The sequence below is a fragment of the Melanaphis sacchari genome, unplaced genomic scaffold (genome assembly GCF_002803265.2).
Source record: "Melanaphis sacchari strain LSU unplaced genomic scaffold, SCAv2.0 Contig77_pilon_pilon, whole genome shotgun sequence".
Lineage (NCBI taxonomy): Eukaryota > Metazoa > Arthropoda > Insecta > Hemiptera > Aphididae > Melanaphis > Melanaphis sacchari.
The window spans coordinates 2,759,631-2,776,636 of record NW_020271547.1 but is presented as its reverse complement, the minus strand read 5'-3'; the positions used below and the strand labels follow the sequence as shown (position 1 = coordinate 2,776,636).

The following is a 17,006-nucleotide window of genomic DNA, read 5'->3' as shown; positions in this document are numbered from 1 at the left end:
CGACAGTGGCGAGTTGTACAGCGACGACCACGACGTGCAGACTGTCGTCGGCCACGGAGTGGTCGGACGCTATTATACAACACTCTATAACAACCCGGAAGACGTTTGGGAATTGTATTCGCGGGACGCTCAATACTCGCAGGTGGACGGGGACGGCTCGCGAACCGTGGTCACAGGCCGGCCACAGTTACGCGAGCTTTTCAAAGCTGCGGGTGCGAGTGGCCACATCGCGGATGGCCATGGCGACGGTCTACCCGTGGTCGTCCGATCGATTCACATACCGTTCGGTGTGCGCCCGGCCGCAGTTTCTGGTGACGTCGACCACCGAACGGCACGTACAGTCGTTCGTGGTCCGTGTAGATGCGCGCGGGACGTCCACGGTGGTCGCGTCCACCGTGCGACGCGCGACGGCCGCCATCCGCGGACTGTCCCGGCGCCCCGACCGGCCACGCCGCCGCCGCCGACCACCAGCTACCGTCAACCGACCGTCCGCAGCCGCAGACTGTTCTCGTACGGCAACCGTCCAATGACCGTCCACCAACCGTCCCGTCCGCAACCGTCCACCAACCGCCCAAAGCCGTTCAACGACCATCAGATTTTCGTCGGACACATATTGCCGTCCACGACGTCTGAGGACTTGTCCCAGACGTTTGATCGGTTTGGGACGGTGTTGAGTGTACGTATATCAAAAGCGGTTTTGACCGGACCGGTAAACGAACCGAGTTAAACTGCGGATTAGTGTCATTCAGTGGGCCCGAGGGCGTTAATGTCGCACTTGCCGCGGAACACCGATCACGCGCTGATCAACGGCAATCGAGTCAACGTTAACAGGCCCAAACGCCGGTGGTTAGGTTAGGTTACGCTAATGCATTTTGATTCCTGATACCTCATCCTCTCATCCCTCGTCCTTCAGCCGCCGCCGTTAGGTACAGGTAATTTATTTTACTAGAATAAATTGAAATGATTAAGCTATTAATAACTATAATTTTATAGGTAACCGACGATGAAAAATTGGTATAAGAGCGAATAACCACTCTCCAACTTGAAGAGTGAAAACATCTCAACATTCAACGATCGGTAACGAAGATACTTAATGGTTCATACACTACTGTGACACTTGTCAATACGAGGCAGCGAGTTTCCGGAGCCAACACATTTGAAGAACGATTCCAGCGATAAACGTACGCAAAGAACGACGATTGAACCCGTCGAAGTAAACAGCCAGAACGAAGCGATAATCGACGACAAGGACGCCGTAGCGAAGTCAATAAAATCGATTAATTACTGCTGACGCACCTCCGGGCAACAATGGGCAGCCGACTACCAGCGGCTTTACACGCGGTTGTCACTGTCCTTTGCCGCCGGTCACGCAGTGTCTCTCGTGGTTGCGACAGCGATCGACAATCGATCTACCATTCCGATTCACCATAAAACAAAGTCCTTTTTAACACTATATTAACCAAGTCCCGCACCCGCTCGACGCGCCTGTTCAGGCGTTCGCTCCGAGCCGCTCAACCTGACCACGACTTACATAAGACCGCGGAAAGGTATTGCGGACTCATTCCTATTGTATATAATTCTATGATAAGTGTCTCACATATTCTATCATATAGTCGCGCCTCTACAGTTCCAACACCGTTTGTCGCGGCTCGGATTAAATTTACCCTCCACACATTGTTATGTTAATCAGTTTATGATATTGAAAAATAAACTTCCTACATGATACCATAAATTGGTATTATAAATAATTTATAAAGGTAGGTCGCCGAATACCAGCGTAGGTATCGTATCATATTATTGCAGATATCATTTGACATTGCACCACTTTAAATTACTAAAATAATTATTTAACACGATGAAATATTAAAAAAAAAAAACGTTTATGATAGAACATAGAACTTAAATGTAATATAATCAGTTTATTTGGATTTTAGAATAATACTAAATCTAAATTTATAAATTGAATGGAAAGTTCGTCATGAGTTGTTCATATACCAATTAAAAAAAACGTAAGCAAGCGCGGCTATACCAATTTGCTGTATATTATAAGTCAAGTGGATTACAGTTTTAGGCATGTTTAACTTGAATTTTCAAGTCCACATTTTCATAGACTTCTAATAGGTGTGAGTGGTATAATAATTAATAATCGCACAGTAGCCAGTAGGTACGTAACATTTAAACGGAAAATTTCACAAATTTTAGACGCGAAAAATAAAGTTTTTAATTTTAAATAAGTATACTATTAGGCATTTTAAGAAAATCACTTTATTTTGTTATAGGTATTATAATCCTCATTTGTAGTTATAAACTATATTATATTATAGTATTATAAAAAACGTACAAATGTGTACCTACGTTTACACGTAAAAATAATGTTAACGTACCTATATAGGTACTATTTTGTATATAATAATGGTGTACCTATATCGGATGTATGATTAGAAATATATGATCAAAACTAGAAGATTGGTAATATATTAATACGCATCATTAAATTGTACCGTGACGTCGCGACATACACTTTACATACTAATTAAATTTATTATACCAGATATGTTTTAAATTTAAATATTTAATTGTAAAACTGTAAGTAATGTTTTAATAAGCGCAAATTAATAAACTAAAATAAGAATAAAAAGTAAAAACTGTACGATACATCATATATTATTATAAATGTAGAACCACGATTACTGTTACAGAGATTTCCTGTCATCTGTATTTATTGTGTATAATGTACAGAATAATCGCAATCACGGTATGTCACGGAGTCATGCGGGAACAGACTTGAGACTTGTGTAGACTCCATATTACCGCTGCAGAGTCATTGCTTTTTTGCTGTCCTTGTATATCAATAATTAAACTTAGGATTTGTTTTTTATTTTTTTATTTTTATCAATTGAATAGATATAATCATTAATACAAAATAGTATTTGTCAGCTGTTACTAAAATCATGCCTTCGCCAACATAAAACGTATAAATAAACAAACATTAATTGTTTTTCTTATAACATCAATACCAAATTTGATATTAGGTATACATTCTTATAGGATACGAGTTAGTGCTTATCATTCACTGAAGAAAATATTTACCTCATAAAGTTTATTCGATATTGTATATTACGTATAAAAGTATATATATATATATATATTATGTGTGTGTGTATGTGTGTATAAATTCCTTATAATTTTATTTTAAACATTACATCGTTGTATTATTATAATTTTAAAAAATATTTGATATAAATATGTTTAATAATTTGAATTGTTTAATACAGTAATACATATTATATTATACATTGTGTTTTACTACTACATAATTAACTTACAGTATCGAATAGCAGTTTTGATTATGCACAGAAAAACATTTCGTTGCATTGATTTTGCGATGGATACTTGCAATCCAGCTGATTAATAAAAGCTAATTTGTGGATATCCATATTAATTCTCTTCATGTGCTGTACTATTTGGGTCCAGATGGTAGCTTTACCAGGAGTTTTATTACGGCACCATATAACTGTTAACGTTTGGCCCGAATTACTGCCTTCAACTAGAATAAAAATAAAAAAATAATTAAGTGCGATAGCTATTAAGTTGTAACTATTGACGTCTTATCTAGCGAAGTAATGAATAATTTGAATCTCGTAAATATGTTGGTTATAGGTACTAAACGCATATTTTTTCAGTGCTTATAGATTAAAAACTAGTAATGAAGTATTAAAAAAATGTATTTTAGAAAATAATAAAATTACTCAAAGTTTAAAGTAATTTATAAAATTAGAAGACTTATATCTATACTGGTTATACGTAATATATTCTAATATAGCCAATAATAACTTAATTATCTGTTACAGTGATAATATTACGAAAATAATATAATCTGATATTAAATTATTATAATTTAGTAATTATACAGCTTAAATAGTCGTTTAAGTACTAAGTCTTACTTATGGGCATTGAGGTGATCATATAACCATATTGGAGACTAGATGCGATAATGGTCATTTTATACCTCAAAAAAACTAAAATTGGTTATACATAATTAATTAGCTCATTATTTTTGTTAAAAAATGGTTATATTTTTATGTTAAATTATATCCTGGTTAACTTATGTAAGTACTTACATTTACATCCATTTACCTTTTCAGTAATACTGCATTCCGATTGTGATATTACGCTCAATGACGTTGAAGCTCCTAAAGAATAAATTATCATCTATTATCATAGTTCTACTTTTCACACGAAAATCTATTTTTGATAAAGAATTAGTAAAAATATTTTAAAACTTAATTCGAGTCAAGTCTCTTCTGATAAAATAAACAATATGAATAAGGTACCTTAAATGATATTATTGTGTTGTGAACTACCGTTTTTGCGACATACAACGTGCTATCAATTAAACTAGAAGTCCAAATACGTAACAAGAATTGACAGTTACTGAGTTATCTATGTAAAATCACATTTATTTTGAAAAAAGATATATTGACCTATTGGTCATCTGGAGCTTATCTAACGAAAAGGGGGTGAGAGCCGAGAGGTGTACTTAATAAATAAAAATATATAATACGTTAAAATAAGTATAGGAGCGATCGATATTCTACCCCACGCAACCGCCCCTACCCCTCTTTCAGTGTAATTATACATCTATTAACGTATACGTCGTATACAATGTAAAATAATATTATAATATACGTATGTTTATTGCTTACGGCTGTAAATGAAACCTTGAATTTCTTTTACATTATTGGGCGACGCGCACGACGCACCTCCCAAATCGACTGTTAATTTAGAAGTCCTGAACATAATAATAGTACGTGAAAACGTAAGACAATATAATATAAAAACAAATAGTTTGTATATTTTAATTAATAATAATAAGCGAATTATAATTTACAAAAAATTCAGCTGTTTTGTAATATATTTTTATAACTTTTTGGCTCGTGAAAAACAACTTACTCGATGTTAACTGCACTCATGTACACTAGCCAGCTACTGTTCTGGAGATTAATAAAGTTTGCTAGTATACAAGAGCATGGCTTTTGATTATCTGTTTATGAAACAAAATAAGCTACATTTTAAAGTTTAAATATACTATGCTGATTATTATTAAAATAATATCGTGTAATTAGTCATTAACACATTACTATAACACGTTTAACACAAAATAAATTTATAATCGGAACTACTTTCAAAGTTTAAAATCAAAGCATTTTTACTCTCTCTAAAAGTGATGGCAGACAAAAAAATGATGAGATATTATAGTGACCAGTAGATTGAAGTCTGTAAACAATAACACTATTTTAAGTTCGATGAAAAATATCTTAAATGTATCCCTATTATCGAAGCGTAAAAGTATATTTTATGATTCGTGGTAGTGGTAATTTTAATCGATATAAACGGTTCAATACTAATCAAAACATCGTTAATGTGTTATAATATTTAATATTATCTCAATACTCTAATATCATATTGTTAAAATAAATATAAAATGATAATTGATAAACACTGCTATTGAACTTTATTTTAATTGGTAGAAAAGTTAAAACCCTGTTCTCTGCAGTTATTATGTCATAAACATAATATTATATAAAATTAAAATGTGTAAAATAAATGGGTGTTATAAATGTATTTAACAAAATCGTACTTGAGAAAATGCTACAGTCTTGACCGTCGGTGCATCCAGTCGACATAACTGCATACCACCTGCCACTGATCTAAAAAAATTACAAAAGCTAAGAATATTACACTCTTAGACACTACAGAGCAAAATAATAGGAACTTTAATTATTTTTACAGATATTAAATGTTTATTGAGTAATTATTTAAAAAAAAATAATAATTTAGAAGACAATCCTAAATAAATTTAATAATTGATTGAATTTAAAAATAAATTATTGTTATTTCTTGTACCTATAAAGTTAAATATTATTAAAAATAATTTAATTGATTCATTATTTATTAATTATTATACTTACAAAGTTACAGAGATAATTATATACTTAATTTATAATTATATATTAATATATACCTAGTAGCAATTAAGAAAATATTTAAATTTAAATGTTCCTCAAAACAAGTAAATTATTTAACTCTTTATAAATATATATATTATATCAACAATTAAGACCAAAAATGGCTTTAACATTGTTTTGTACACTTTTAAGTGTTGTACTAGTCATCTCTCATTCAATAAATATAATCACGCACTTCATTTTAGAAGATTGGTGGTAAGTATTCGGCGTACCTACCAACACTTCAAAATATAGTATAATGAAATTAATTTAACAATACATTACATCTGTAACTTCTTCTTCTTGCGGTGCATAGTTTCCATTAACGCCGTAAAAACATTGTCCACCCAAGAATATTAAAACCACCGAAAATATTGAAAACTGACTCGACATTATTTAATTTTTTTTTAATGACAATTGTTTGGTAATTTGCTTAATTCAAAACAAAAATTTATACATATTATAATAAACTATATAATCATGATCTCAAATTTCCAATGACTAAACTGTGTGTGGTTTGAACAGTTGCATAGGATTGTGTATTTAGATCGTTAAAATATTAAATTATACAATTTTTTTGTTTAAACAGATGCGTGATTTCAAATTGTATTTTATTCAATTTAAAATTATGTATATTAAAACGCAAAAACATTCCATAATTTAAAATAGATTAGCTATCTAGTTGTTTTTCATTTTAATTATTTCAAAAACAAATATTTAACTTGTCAACGTTATAGATTACTTTTTTACTTCTTTACCGATTTTTAAACAATAATAATCGTAATTAATTTAAAAAATGGAGAATTAAATTTATTAACAACAATTTAATGCAGTTGTTTTTATTAAAGTAATATTTTAATAATTACAATTTGCACTAGCATAGCTGTATAATGTTTATATTAAATAAAATAAACTTTATTCTAAATGTCAAAGAATAAAACTCAAGAGAGTAATCTATTATATTCAATTTTTCAATCTAAAATTATTAAAATTGATTGCAAATATTCGCGATTTTAATACATTTTGTAAAAATTTGAACTTTAATTGTAACTTTATGATTTTTTTAGCAGTAGTATGACGAGCAACTTATGAAAAACCTTACGATGTTTAACTATATCTCCACAGGTCGGATTGCTTATCGGCTTTAGTAGATCTACTTAACGTAAATGGCCAAACAAATGACAATCTTTATACATTTTAATATTTCCTAATTTTTAGGGAAATTATATTCTCTTGTCGTAATATGTCATTTCCCTTATTAATGTTTTTTGACAGTTGACCGTTAGGAAAATATTATAAATTTACATTTATAAAAATTAAAAATAAATCCTCCCCTACTTAGTTGAAACCATTGTATGCATCCATAGTTCGACCGACTCAAATATCTTCACTAGGGCTCGGAATTTATCTATTTGTATGTTTTTTAAATAGTCCAAAAAAAGCTAGATAAGCTACAAGGTTGAATTATAGTTAATAGATTTGAAATACCAAGTTTTATTTTGCATATTTGGACATGTATCTACAGTATATTTGCGTATTTTACGATTTTTCTTTACATATTAACGGAACGATTTTTTAATGCATAATTTAATATTTTGATTATATTAATTGAACAACGTACCTATTTACAGTCAATAGAATTTACGAATTACCTTATCTCAGCTGATATGTTATGTTAGTTTGATAATATAGACAATCTGTTGTTGAATAAGTTTTCGTGAATCATATTTTAGCCGCGTTTCTTTGTGTTATCGTGATCCGGGTGAGCGTAATTTTTTTCATTCAATTTTATTTATATTTAAAATATCAAAAATGAATACAATTAGACACGAATAATAAGCTAAACAAATTTGTTGCCAATTATTAAGGAGTTTTTTTTCTACAGATGACTAAAATATTTAAAATGTAACGTCAAAGTGAATGGAGAAAAACGTTTTACGGTTAACTGGAAAGCTCAAAAGTTCAGTTGCACGTACTAATTCATTAGAAAAAAATCTAATATTAATATATAACTTGTACATTCCATATTAAAATTTGACCAGGACGTACCGTCCGTCCGTTTACCATGACAAAGTTGTACGTATTTATTATATTAAGGATTTACTTATTATTTAACTTTTTAAAACCAATACATTTCCAACAGATCGGGAATTTATCGTTTAAAAAAATTTGTTACGGTCAACTACAGTCACAATACGATCACGTGGAGACCTTTCGTAAAACGTCGTGTATTTTTTTCAATGCGATCAACGTTATTTTGTGCGGGACTACAACAAATAACAACACATGTGTGTATCATACATCTATACTAAAGTAATGCATTGGTTTCTTTTCAATGTACCTATTAAATCTGCGTATCGGTCGGTCAATTCTTAGAATTTTGACTGTATATACACTCGTGTACTACCCCGCATATACAGGTAGTTTGGTCTATACAACCACTTTTCATTGTACGTCGAAAATTTTAAACGTATTTTTTTGCTAGCAGCGAGTGTATCAAACATGTATATTTTACTTAATATATATATATATAGTAGACGTATATAATAATGTAATGTTACAATACAATGTGTCCGAGAGGAGAGAACAAACCGGATGTGTTTTTATGCTGCATCCGCAGTACCCAAACTGTGTGCTATACACATCATAATATGCGTATAATAATATATAAATGGTATGGTACAGGGGTGGCTAAACTTATTTTTTAATAAAGATATCTACCGAAAATATATTTTTCTTTCGAGGAGAAAATATGACGTAGAACTAAAGTCGACAGTGGCACGGCGATTTATTAACGAGTTACCAAGTGTATGGACAATAAATTCTTACAGAGCGGAATCGACTTTTAAATCGTCTATAATCGATGTTTAGCCACCCATGGTATACTGAATTACTTAAAATCTGTACACATTATACAATTTATTATCTAATTAGAATGGATAAATAATATTTAAAAATGTTTTTTTTTCATTTTAATAGATTATAATTACTTACACAAACCAATATATTCAGGAAAATTCGGATTTAATTACATGCGCAGTGTGCACATACAAAATTCTAATAGGTACTAACATTGGTATATTTAAAACTAAAACTATAAAATTAAAAATATGATTTTTTTTAAACACCATTAATAACAGCAAGTAAGACATTTTAAAAGGTTCAAGTTTCAAATTGTTAACAATATAATAATACGTTTTAATAGATATATTATTAAAATAATTTGTTCGACGATTTTTTTTCAACATACATTATGGTACCTTATTCAACTGTGGGATTTTCTAACATAACACTCGCACAGTGAATAAGTTACCTTGATGTATGGCAAAACAAATAATAAGAGCTAGCCTAAAAAAATCATTAAAAAAAATTAAAAATTCAAGTTTTAATAGATATTTAACAGTACCTAAAGGAAAATAGTAAAATAAACATTATTAAACATATTATTAATTAGATACTACATTAAGTATATCACAAACATGAAATTGTTTTGCTCTATAAAAAAAATAATAATAAACGTACAATAAAATAATATAATTAAAATACTGTTTTTACAGTATGAGAAATAAATATTGAAGTTTTCTTATGAAATTCCGAAGGTAACATTAACATCTTTAGATTTCCATAAAAAGGCTAAAGACGTATGTGTTACCAAGAGGAATCTTTCACAAACAATAAATATACCTTCGGACGTAGATTGATCAAAGTCTAGTATTCTGAAATTCAAAATAGCTGGTATACATAACAATTTTATCCGGCTCTATTAAATCCCAAAGAATACTAAACCCTGCTGTGGCCGTGTACGTGTAGTCAAGTTTTCACAAAATATCCAAGGTATTGGGTAATGGATACAGAAATCTCTTGGAATATTAATAATTAACTAATCCCACAGAAAATCCGTATTCCGTTACCTCGAATTCAATACATTTGAAAAAGTAAAAACAATTCGTTGATTACATGATGCATCATAGAGTAGTAAACATCTTTAGCAGAATTTAATTTGTATGACTAGCGAAAAATGTTTAGACTACCCGAATGATAGCTCATAACTTCAGCTGTGCACGCCTATATATTTTATATAATATTAAAATATAAAAATTAAATATTAAAATTAATATGCACCTGAACGTTTATAGGTGTTCTAAAGTAATTTTATGTATCTAATAAACTTTGTAAGACAGTAAACTGATAATATTAATTTTAAACAATAACTAAATGTTTCTATTTCAATTTAATAATAAAATGTAAAAGTTTAAAACAAATCGGGTTTGAATAATTATGCAATTCATAGTAATGCAATACATTCATGTGTAAAATAAAAATATATTATCTAATGGTGAATTGCTAAATATAATTGTATTTATGATATAAAATTAAATAATATATATATACATAATTATTGTGAATACTGCAGTTACCATCAATCGAAAGTATAAACTCTAGTCACAACTTTAAAATTCAATGTTACTAAGAGTTATACTAACAGTCGATGATCACCTCTATATAATATATGTATTATTTAATAGTATTATTACAATACAATATATTCTACTACATTACTCTTTATAATAAACATTTATTTTTTTTTTTAACTATACGTTAATAAATCGATAAAAAAAAAAAACAATGTTATAAAATATTATATAAATAATTCAAATTACCTTAACGATCCCCATGGAGACAAATTCAGGATATTAAATAACTCGTCTCTCGACACCAGTACTAAAATAATCGGTTTCTTCAGTTTAGAACAAGATCTTATACTGACCCTAACGCAAAGAGAGTGTGGGCGCGCGTTTAGCCTTTGTATTGTGCGTAGAAGGTCAGTCGATCGAGAAGGGATGATGATGCTATACCGGCTACCTGTTTGCGCCAATGGTCGTTTTCATTCGATTCCATAGAAATATGTCGAAAACAAAATCATGTGGTTTTACTAACACGATATAACATGACATTACGTTTAATATAATATGGTTCTTATTTCTTAATCATTTTGTACTATATTATACGTAAACCACATGCATATAAATGTGCAATATACATTTATATATGCATGTTTTAATTTATAATATATATTTCAATATTTCATCCATATTATTTACCGCGCGGGCTATAAAAAATATCTTTAGTTTTCAAACACTGTTATATGTTAGATATCGTGTAAAAATTCAAATTTAAAATTTGTACAATTTTATTGGCATAGTTTTCTGAAATTTGGTCTCTTTAATACTTCAAGTAGTTCATTGAAATTCGATATCGTATATTTTAAGAGCTGATTGACAAACATTAATAGTTTAATTTAAAATTTAAATATTTATCACAATAACAATTATAAATTGATTTAACTTATCAGTTTTTATTGCACCCATTTACATAAAATATAATAATATAGTATAGTATTGGAAGTTTTATATATATTATGTAATTGTTATTTAATTTTATTTTAACTCGTTACTTTCGTATAATTTTTACTTTTGAACTATTTAATTATAACTTTAAATTAATTAAACGAGTTTTTGGTCTTGAAAAGTGTATCATTTATAATTTTAATTATTTATACTGTTTAGTGTTTTCTCAGTATATGTATATTATTGTATATCTCAATAATCCATCTATATAATTCATAAACCATACATATTTTAAAGTTTAAATTGCAATAATATCCAAAATATATCAATTATCAAATATAGGCGCAAGTTAATTTCGTGTTTCTATTAGTTTTGTTTAATGGTTATAAACAGTAAACAGGAAAGTGTTAAAAGCGAACTGCATTAATAATTATTAATTATATACTTAAAATCGTTCTCAATACAAATAAATTCATTCATTGGGGTTTTTACATATTATATTAAAATGTATTATTCCAACCATAAAATACTTTTGAAATTTTCAAATGGGTAGAAAATTTAATATCGTGATGTTTAATTTTATACTACATATACAAAATATTTTACAGAATGCAAAGAGGTACCTTTTATAACATATAGATACTTATTATATTACATGGATATTTTATGGTAGGTTCCAAATACCATGAACCCACACCCTATTACTATAATTCACCATGAAAAATTCAATTGTATAGTTACTATACATAATATATAGTGACAATAAAGCCGTATGGTATCTGCAATATTGGGTAAAAACTCAAAATTTGTGTTTTGGAATCACAGTGAAACAGAATATATGGTGTATTGGTATTGGAGGGAGTATTTGACGCGTGTAATATATATAGGTACGTTACATATTTTATATATTACCTATATACACTGTCAGGTGTTCACAATTCAAACAGGTACTTCTAAATACTGTGTATACTGTACAACAGCATGTGCAATGCTCTTTATTGGCATAATCTGTTAACAAAATAAATATTTCAGTTATATTTACAAAAATAAAATATTTATAGGTAGGTACATTGAAAGATAATTACTATTCATTTTTTTTTTAATTCTGTCACACATTTTATTTAAATCATACCTATTTATGTTTAATAATTAATTAGTACTTCTCACTGTTTAAACAAATACAAATTAAATATTACCAATATTGATTGAAGTGCAATAGATGATTTATTATTAATTCACACATTTGACATACAAGCTAATAAAATAATTAGATTTGTATTTTTTAATAAAATGATTATTTGATTTAACTTATAGAGAAAATTTAACAAAACAAAACTAATACCATTTTACATTTTGTATTTTTTTTATTATTATTACTATGATATAGTCATATATACAATATATATACATTTATGAAAGAAAAGTTTCAAAAATATAATACTTTTAATGTCAGTATTTAAATAACTTCACTTATTTATAGTAAACTATAAGAACACAATATGATATCGGTATAATTTTTAAACGGTTTTATTAGGTGTAACCTAAATTATATTAAAGGTAAACTAATATTAATAATATTGTGATTAAAGTTAAGTAAAAATATATCAGAAGTTAACTTATTTAATAATATTAAATTATACGTACGTATGTTATGTATTTCATTTTATGTACAAAGAAACGGAGGTCATAAAAGATCTGTCAACCGCTGCAAATTTGGTCCAATTCAGTGTTTAATTGACACTTTTAAATAGCAATTAAATTAAAACTACATTCGTTTCGAGGTTCATTTGTATTGTCTAAAAAAAAATATATGAATAATTATATAAGGGTATTCTTGAAAATAAATAGCAAATATATTATGATATATAAACATATAGTTATTAAGTACACTTTTTTTAGGTAGGTATATTGTAATTACCCGAGTATCATAAATAGATAACTTTTCACATCAAAGCCTTCTGTAAGTTTGTCTTATGGTCATAATGTGTAATATAGTTTAAATATGCAATTTAGTCCAAATCTGAGCTTAAAATATCCATAAAAAATAATACTTATTTACTATTTTAGATTTTTTGGTTTCAGTATGAACTATATTTATAATAAGGAAGTCTGTATGCAATTTGGTGCTTGGAAAAGTATAAAAAAAATAATAATAATAATAATCAAATTTTAATAAAAAAAATACACCTCTTTATTTAATACAAATAATTAATTTTTATACAATATTATGTAGTTAACCATTTGTTTTTACTTATCATAGTGCATAAAGGTAGATCATTATAATCCTTATAGTATTACTTTATAATTATCGATATCTTATTACATATTTAATAGTAGTAAATAATAATTGTCAATATACGCATGCCATTTTTCTAATTATTACATAAAAAGCTATTATATACAATAATGTAATAAATAATACATAGTTCGGTACCTATTTTTATCTTAATAGTACCACAGACAATATGTTCTATGATTAAAATATCATCTATATATATATGTATGTAAAGATATAAGATGTCAATAATTTTTACACACATACATACACCAACAAACTACGTTAACCTAGAATTTCCCGTAACACATAAAAATATAATCCTAATAATTACAATTATAATGAAAATTGCAATTAGAATTAATACCTAATAAAATAAACGAATTTGATTCTTTTTCATTGATTCATAAAATTTACAAGCCTTAGTTACAAAAAAATAGCCTATTTATAAATTTTCAGCTGTGAAACAATTTGTAAATTTTTGAGATTTTTTTATAATTTGAACTCAAATGCTTATAAAAATAATAAATTGCACCTATGAATTTTAAATATTTATAAGAAAACTTTATGTGGGATCTTATATTGAATTTTTAATCTTTTTGATCAAACAAATAATTTGTTATCAACGTTTATAGAAATATATAGAAATAAAAACTTAAAATTGAAAATGGCTATAAATAACTTATAGTCAAAATATTTTTTTAAATTTTATCATGTGAAGAAAATGATATGAGTAATTTAAAAATTTCAAGTATTGATTGCTATGAGTTTTAGAATTATAAAATTTTTTTCCAAAAACTTGTTTGAACGTAAAATTTTCTTTTTTCCATACAGTTTTGTTGTCTTTTCAATTATTCTATAACACACTGATAATTTTAAATTTTAACCTTTTCAGGGTATCAACTAGATCCCATTTTCTATCCAAAACCACCCTCAATGTTGAAACTCGAACCATTTTTTCATCACTCATCGTAAAAACTCTCAATGTCAGAAAAAAAAAAAAAAACAGTGTTGTAAAATCAATACATTCATCACTTCGCTTAGAATCTAAAACAAGGGCTTTCAACATTTTAATTTTTTTTCATTGAAATTGCATCCTTGCTTACATTAGTAGTTTTTAATACATAAGGGTAGACAATTATATTTTTTGTCATACTATTCTATGGTTGATGAGGTAAACACGTAGACATATATTTTGTAAAATCTCAGCTTTGGTCTTGGTAAAATAGTAAAGGTAACGCGCTGTGAGACTATTTAAAATTCATAAATAATTATCAAGTAGGTATTTTAGTTGGTCTAGGCAACATCCAAACATATGTCAAATTTTTCAACTCCTTTCTTAATACATATTTTTGCAGTTATAATCTGATACACCTATTGACTATTACTTAATATTAGTTTATTCGTTGATTCTAATCCTAGTTATACACCAATAACTGATGATGTCATCTATACTAAAATGTTAATTACACTATATCATACTGTAATTATTTTAACGATTAATATTTGTACCATAAATTTATTTATTATTTTTATCCATGTATTATCCATTTACTAAATTATAATTATTACTGTAATATTTTTTAATATTTTCTCTATACCTATTTAAAAGTTACTATACATAATACTAAAATACACTACCTGCTATACTTATATTAATATAACATTATATCTATATATTTCTTTATTTACTTTAATTCTGTAGGTATGTATATATTATTAAATTACATTGTAAATTGGAATACATTTCCGTTAATAGATTTAATTATCATGAATTATCTTCGTTTCTTTTGTTGTAATTAGTATTTATAGTATTAAATATAATATGTAATGTATTGGTTAGTTTGAACTAATAATAATCAATTATATGTTTATATACAGCTAAAATATTATTATTATCATAAAATTATTTAAAGTTTAGATAAGAAATGTGCCGGGGAATACCCTGTGCAATTGTGATACATATAGCTGCTAACAAGTAACAATATAAAAGGTAAGCTTCACTAACTATTATTATTATTTGAATAGGTACTTAAATGAACCAATACACTGTCAGATTAAATGAGCTGAGTAAATTATTAAAATTTGAAGCCTCTAATTCAACTTATAATTTAAAACTTAGTATTTTAATTACACTTTAACAAATGGCACAATTTAAATAATTTTAATGTATGTCGTGTGATAATAATAAATGGGAAAAGATATTTTTAATTACTCCATAATTAAAAAAAAAATTTATTCAATATAAACTTAAATCAAGCTCATCGTCAATTTAAAATGTCAAAGTGTAACCCTCGAGTTTCTTTTTTTTCACGTAGTCATGTAAATACATTAATATTCAGCTTATTATACTCACAATATGTTTATAATAAAAACTTTTAAATATTGTACATACTTCAATAACACAAATAAAAATATTTCAGAAATTTAAATTGATCGCTGTAATAGTGTAGTCAGACAAATAGAAGTAATCAACATTTAAGAACCACATTAACGTGTATTCACAGTACAACGTATCTCGTTTAGTATATTAAAAAATAGTTGCTTCAAACCCTATAATAAGGTTACTACAATATATTAAATAATTAATACGTAGGTGACAAAACGTTCGTAACTAGTCTTCAAGTTAATACTACACGACACAGACGAACATAGTAAGAACCGACTTAACAATAACGTTATACCGATGCAATTGATGTTAAGTTATAACTTATACTACACACGTATAACTAAATTTATTAATGTATAACATTTTCAGATTTATTTTACTCTTACCTACATACGTCCATCAGCCATTTCAATAATCCTAGTCGGTGTTCGAGATCGTCTTAGAACAGTTGTAACCATCGAATACTGCACAGTGCATACTGAATAAATGTAACGTGAGTGCGACTGGTCGCAGAGTCAAAAGACCACTCTCGTCGCTTATCTGGACTGGTTTTTGCGGATAAGTAAATAATATTTTGATCGCTATATTGTATACTATTACATAGGTAGACAGACACACACAACTATATCATAGCAATTGATCGGCATCTTCGATAATAATTGATAGGAATATCATCGTAAAACCGTACGCTCATGTCTTGATGAAAAAAGATATAAAAATAAGATAATATATTTATGCATTGTTTAGTCTTGGAAAATATACTATTGTATATTTTTTTTTCTTAAAATAATTTGATTTTACAAGTAAATGTATAACCTAATAAATTGAAATTTTCAAGTGAAGAAATATCCACAAAATCAATCCAATTTATATATAAAATAAAATTTTGTGTATAAACTCGAATAACGTATGACCAAATTAATATTACAGAGGTAGGTATAAATGTGCTTTCAAAAAAAAACATTTTCTCCTTCAATAATGTAGAT

At 27.9% G+C, this 17,006-nt stretch overlaps 1 protein-coding gene and 1 long non-coding RNA gene across 2 annotated transcripts; both read right to left on the bottom strand.

Moving 5' to 3' along the window:
- Nucleotides 1-3,233: 3,233 nt before the first annotated feature.
- On the bottom strand, nucleotides 3,234-6,544 carry LOC112601293. The gene is made up of 7 exons (XM_025348827.1): nucleotides 6,294-6,544; nucleotides 5,642-5,711; nucleotides 4,954-5,044; nucleotides 4,707-4,792; nucleotides 4,122-4,193; nucleotides 3,945-4,019; nucleotides 3,234-3,547 (listed from the first exon to the last, which is right to left on the bottom strand). Exons 1-7 carry the CDS (start codon nucleotides 6,399-6,401, stop codon nucleotides 3,348-3,350), a joined length of 702 nt encoding a protein of 233 aa, XP_025204612.1. The 5' UTR covers nucleotides 6,402-6,544; the 3' UTR covers nucleotides 3,234-3,347.
- Nucleotides 6,545-11,985: 5,441 nt separating this feature from the next.
- Nucleotides 11,986-16,487, bottom strand: LOC112601383. The gene is made up of 3 exons (XR_003115048.1): nucleotides 16,407-16,487; nucleotides 13,001-13,152; nucleotides 11,986-12,364 (listed from the first exon to the last, which is right to left on the bottom strand). It is a non-coding gene; the product is annotated as an uncharacterized LOC112601383 (long non-coding RNA).
- Nucleotides 16,488-17,006: the final 519 nt, after the last annotated feature.